Genomic DNA, 6,000 nt, shown 5'->3' with positions numbered 1-6,000 from the left:
ATATACAAATATATCCATACATAGGTATGCACACAGGCATGTATTAATTTATGTGTGAAATTTATAAAATTATATATACATACACATACAGGCATATCTATCTACATATACCCACCCTCACCATTGAGCTCACTTTTCTAACACTAATCAGTTTCGTGCCCAATTCTTATTGCTGCCCAGTATAACTACATGATTTTAGTGCCAATACCAGGCACATTTTTGGGTGCAGGATAGGTACATTTGTGCATATAGATATGTGTATCTGTGTATGTTTGTGTATAAAAAGGTAATCTTTCTCCCTTTTATGCTTCAATCATGCATTACTACAATAAACAGTCTTTTCACATAGGTTTTGGAATTCTAAACAGTGTAAAATCTACTTCTGGAAAACTGTATATGTTCATAGTTACAAAAAATATATTATATATATGATTGAAACCTATTGAGTACATATGTTCTTTGAATCTGGCTATATCCTAGCCATTAGATAAATTAAAAAAAAAAACACCCTCTTAAAAGGATGTTATGGTAGCCTTAAATATACCATTACCTGTATTTAGAATAGTTGATATTATATTTTAAAAGTTGAAAAAAATGATGTTAAAGATTTGAAAAACACTATGCAGCTACATTAAATATATAAAGGTTTCCACCAAGGACCTAAATTCATTGTCTAACATTTTCATGTTCCAAGACCAATAGCATAGTCATTATTCTTATATTCTTAAAATTATGGCTCATTAAGGCTTTTACACAAAAAAGCCCTATTTTTAATCAATTATAAAAACGAGTTCTATTTAAGAGAAAAAATGTACATGAACACTAAAGTACTCATGGATATCATCCTGTACAAAGTGACTATGTAAAGATAGGAGGCTTGTTCCCAGTAGGAACACCTCCTGGTAGCACACGTAAACCTGGTTTGGTTCCTCTGCTCTGCAGCTTTTCAGTATGTAAAATTTAAACCATTTCACATTAACATTTAAATTTAATACAGTGCAAATATTTGAGAATAACTTGTTCCCCCCAGTGAAACAAGAGCCAGCGTTATGCTGAATATTCTTCAGATCTATTTACACATTGAGTTAAAAGTTCACCATAAACTTAGAAATTTGCTGAATATCAGCAGAAATGTAACTGAACTAGCAGCAACTGCATTTACAATATTTGATAGTTACTTGAGAGAATGCATAAAATTTTCCAGGCTGTACTCTGAATCATATTGCTCTTGATCCCAAAGATCACTCAGGTTTTCAAGAATTGACTTCATACTTGCTTTTCCAGAAGTAGAGGTGTCAGCTTTTTCTGCTTTGCCATCCTTAAGAAAAATTAGCAAAAAGATAAAATGAAAGATTAACTTCAGAAATTATATTTTCCTTTAAAATATCACATTTGTTTCTAACACTCCAATTATTCAATATAGTTGAATAATTCATGTGATGGAGAAGTTCATGATCTCAAAAGATAGCCCATTCTATTTTCCCATAGCTCTAGTTATTATTTGGAAAGAACTTCAAAATTATGAAAGAATTTATAGGAACATTACAAAGAATTCATTTGCTTTTTCATTCTCTCTCCACATATGTATATATATATATGGATGTATGTATTAGTGAGAAATATAGGTGGGAATCAGTTTTTTCCCTTTAGCATCTGAGAGAAAGTTGTAGACATCATGTCTCTTTATCCCTAGATAGAAATCAGCATTTATTCCTAAGAACAAAGACATTCTCTTAAATCCAAAGATCAGATTAAGGAAATCTATCACTGATATACTAAAATGTTCATCAGTCCATTTTCAAATTCTGTCAATTGTCCCAATAGGCCTTTATGGCAATAGCTCTCATTTCCCTGGAACATTCCCCTGAGCCCAGTTCTGCTCACTGAAAATCACCCATAAGAATACTGTTTCAGGCCAGGCGTGGTGGCTCATGCCTGTAATCCTAGCACTCTTGGAGGCCGAGGTGGGAGGATCGCTCGAGGTCAGGAGTTCGAGACCAGCCTGAACAAGAGCGAGACCCTGTCTCCACTAAAAATAGAAAGAAATTATCTGGACAACTAAAAATCTATATAGAAAAAATTAGCCGGGCATGGTGATGCGTGCCTGTAGTCCCAGCTACTCGGGAGGCTGAGGCAGAAGGATTGCTTGAGCCCAGGAGTTTGAGATTGCAGTGCGCTATTATGATAATGCCACTGCACTCTACCCAGGGCAACAGAGCAACTCTGTCTCAAACAAACAAACAAACAAACAATTCCCTCATGGGGTTATCTAGTGGATACTAGTGAATGCCTTCTGCTGTTCCTTTAATACTTTAAAGGTACAACAAATTATAGAAGTTTTTTACCTTATCAAGAGTAAACAGATCAAGAAGTTGATCGGTCCCCATACTCTGCAAACTAGAATTCTCTTGGCTAATAACGGTATTCGCTATGTTCATTTTGAATTTCTGCAAACCCATTATTTTCTCTTCCAGCGTTCCTCTGGTTATCAATCGGTACACGTTAACCACACGTTTCTGAGTGAGAAAAAGAGTTAAGTGAGTGTAGCACAAATTGATAAGCTTTGAGGCTCACCAAGTCAGGGGGCTTGTATAGCACTTTCTACTACCTAATTAGATTAGATTTTTATTTTGTCTGGCCCTATAAGCTCAAAATGTTTGCAGAAATCACAGCATATTAGGGATTGACAGTGACTCAGGTTTTCTTAGCCCAAGTACCTCGCTGAAGGAAGTGGTACTACAAAAGAGTTAAGTAATCTGTCCAAGGTCACACCACTTGTTAACATCAGAGCAAGAACTTGAGCCAAGGCTTCCTGTTTTTTTGAGGGAGTATTTCCCCCAGTGCACAGGTTAACACCTATGAGAGGTGACTTTTACCTGCCCAATGCGATGGGCCCGGTCCATGGCTTGTAGATCTCGCATGGGATTCCAGTCGTGCTCCACAAATACCACCGTGTCAGCGCCTGTCAAGTTAAGCCCCAGGCCACCAACGTGAGTTGTAAGTAAGAGAACATCTATGGATGGATCATTGTTAAACCTAAAAGTATAGACAACAAAAATAAAATTAGCACATTTCTTCCTAAGCCTCCTATAACAGAAACTATAATTAAAGAGCACAAATGAAAACGCTGCTTTAAAAATCCAGTATAGGGAAATTTCTGTGACCACTTCAGATGAAAATATCCTCTTTTAATAATATATAACATCTTTAGTAGACAGAATACATTCTAAACTTGTCAGAAATTTCATAAATGGAAAAAATAAGGCCAAGTGAGTTGTATTTTATGATACCAGATAGAGACTAAGCTGCAAAAATATAATTAAACACTAATTATAATTAAGACAAAACCCAACTCTGAACATTTAAAGTATGGGGACAGAGAAGAATGAAGAACAGCCTAGATCATTCAGAGAAGGTAGAAGATGAGAGTGTTGTATTATATTACTGTACTAAGCCTAGAAGATATTGCCAAAGGACATCTGGTAGCTTTTAGAAAAAAGAAAAACCATTATTCTTACTAACATTAAAAATATGGCCAGGCACAGTGGCTCACACCTATAATCCTAGCACTCTGGGAGGCCGAGGCGGGAGGACTACTTGAGCTCAGAAGTTTGAGATCACCCGGAGCAAGAGGGAGACTTCTATCTCTACTAAAAATAGAAAAATTAGTTGGGTGTTGTGGTGCACACTTGTAGTCCAGCTACTCAGGAGGCTGAGGCAAAAGGATCGCTTGAGCCCAGGAATTTGAAGTTGCTGTGAGCTATGATGATGCCACTGCACTTTACCCAGGGTGACAGAGCGAGACTCTGTCTCAAAAAAAGAAAAAAAGCAGCTATCAACCTACCATTTATTATTCCTTTTTTTTTTTTTTTTTTTGATGGGGTCTTGCTATGTTTTCCAGGCTGGTCTCAAACTCCTGGCCTCAAGCAATCCTCCCACCTCAGCTTCCTGAGTCACTGGGATTACAGGTGTGAGCCGCCATACCCAGCTCTTTTCTTACTATGAGATAAGCAAGCAATGAACTTTGTACTTTATATGCATTATTTTATTTGTTACAACAGCTCTATAACGGTATTACCAGTATCCCTATTTTAAAGAAACTGAGGCTATAAGGATGATAAACAGAAAATACTGCTTAAATAGCAGAGTGAGGAGTCAAACCTGGGTCTGTCTGCTTCCAAAGCCCCTTCCTGGGTTTCTAACTTTGTTGTGCCTTACAATCTCTTAGGGATGCTTGTTGAAAATGCCCACTCTTGAAGTCAACAGGTTGGGGCAGAACCTAGGAATCTGCATTTTTTAAAAAGCAACCTCTGAAAATTTTAAAGCAGAGGTTATAGACCACACTTATGAGACACTGCACTCACCAATTCTGCTCCCTAGCTGGGTCAGCTTCCAACTTGTTCTCCTCAGAGAAACTGGGATAGAGATTTTACCTAAGCCACTTGTTTGCGTCCTCTCATCCTAACCTTCCCCCAAAAGTTAAGGGGAAAAGTAGTTATCTCTATTGTTTGTTGATGCCTTAAATTTCTTTCATGCTCTTCAGAGTGCTATCCTAATATAGTCATGCTTTTCATTTACTAAACAAACTGTTCAATTATATTTCTTTAGTTCTGTGTTTAAAAAGGGGTTTATTTGGGTTGAATTATACGATAAGAAAACATATTTGCAGATAATTTGCCAATGAAAATATATCCTGGCTGGGCGCGGTGGCTCACGCCTGTAATCCTAGCACTCTGGGAGGCCGAGGCGGGTGGATCACTCGAGGTCAGGAGTTCGAGACCAGCCTGAGCAAGAGTGAGACCCCGTCTCTACTAAAGATAGAAAGAAATTATCTGGCCAACTAAAATATATATAGAAAAAAATTAGCTGGGCATGGTGGCGCATGCCTGTAGTCCCAGCTACTCGGGAGGCTGAGGCAGTAGGATCGCTTAAGCCCAGGAGTTTGAGGTTGCTGTGAGCTAGGCTGATGCCACGGCACTCACTCTAGCCCAGGCAACAAAGCAAGACTCTGTCTCAAAACAAACAAACAAACAAAAAATTTCCTGAGGCAAATTTCTATATAAGTAATAATATACCTACAATAGCTCAATTTATGATAACAAGAATTTTAGAAGCCACTTACCGAGAAACAATGGAATGCCTCTGACCAGGAGGTATGCTGCCATCTAATCTCAAATAAGTGACGGAAGGCAGGTGAGGTTTGAGAAGATCATGTTCTACGATATCAAGCATGCTTTTCAACTGGCAGAAGATCAGTATTCTATGCTGGGCCACAACAGACTCTGTGCCACTCTCGGAAGTGCTGCCATTTCCCAAACCACAGTCCAACAGCAACTTGGGGGGAAAAAGCATTACATATGTATTCAATGAAAGTAGATAAACAATCTTACTGTGACAAATATTTCTCTCTGTAGCAAGAAAAGGTTACAGTTACCTGAAAAGCAGATTAGCACTTTGGGCTGCTATGTCACCTTGTAGCATATGGAACTAATTTTTGAGGTGCTCAGGCTTAGAAGTTCCCTGGTCACCTCTACGGGAGTGTATCTAACAAGATTTTTCTCCCTTTTCCTTAGTCCCTTGAGGCTGACTAGAGCCTCAGTAAATGTTTATTAAAATTAATGACAAAGAAGGGTTATGAAAGAATAGTGTGAAGGAAACATAATGAAGCAGCCACATTTGGTATTATAGAAATCAAAATCACAGAAAAGGAGCATGTAGCTAAGATGTCTGGATTCCTTAACACCCACTACTTTATCTGCAGACCAAGATGTTTAATGGCAGGAAGCACACTGCTGTAGATCTTTTACACTGCCTCCTAAAGTGGTTCAGTGCCTTGCACACAGCAGATATAATTAAAGTGAATAAAATCCAAGTGAATCATGTTTAGGTCAGTTTCAGAAGCCTAGTGTATCCAATAGTATTCTTCCTCCCTAGACTCTCAGATACTACTGAATTATGCTCAAACTGTAAAATCTTAATGCAGAGTGCTTTCTCTTTTCT

General features: G+C 38.0%; 1 protein-coding gene across 1 annotated transcript in view; it reads right to left on the bottom strand.

The window, feature by feature from the left end:
* Positions 1–629: 629 nt before the first annotated feature.
* BTAF1 (B-TFIID TATA-box binding protein associated factor 1) overlaps positions 630–6,000 on the bottom strand; it is a 72,576-nt gene continuing 67,205 nt past the window's right edge. Inside the window, exons 34-37 of the mRNA XM_069460456.1 lie at positions 5,123–5,334; positions 2,877–3,036; positions 2,346–2,516; positions 630–1,318 (exon numbers count right to left, since the gene is read on the bottom strand). Coding sequence (XP_069316557.1) covers positions 1,175–1,318; positions 2,346–2,516; positions 2,877–3,036; positions 5,123–5,334 — 687 coding nt within the window. The 3' untranslated portion in view covers positions 630–1,174. The remainder of the gene's footprint in view (positions 1,319–2,345; positions 2,517–2,876; positions 3,037–5,122; positions 5,335–6,000) is intronic.

The sequence above is a fragment of the Eulemur rufifrons genome, chromosome 28 (assembly GCF_041146395.1).
Source record: "Eulemur rufifrons isolate Redbay chromosome 28, OSU_ERuf_1, whole genome shotgun sequence".
Lineage (NCBI taxonomy): Eukaryota > Metazoa > Chordata > Mammalia > Primates > Lemuridae > Eulemur > Eulemur rufifrons.
Note: the sequence above shows the minus strand (reverse complement) of the source record. Positions and strands in the feature narration are given on the sequence as shown.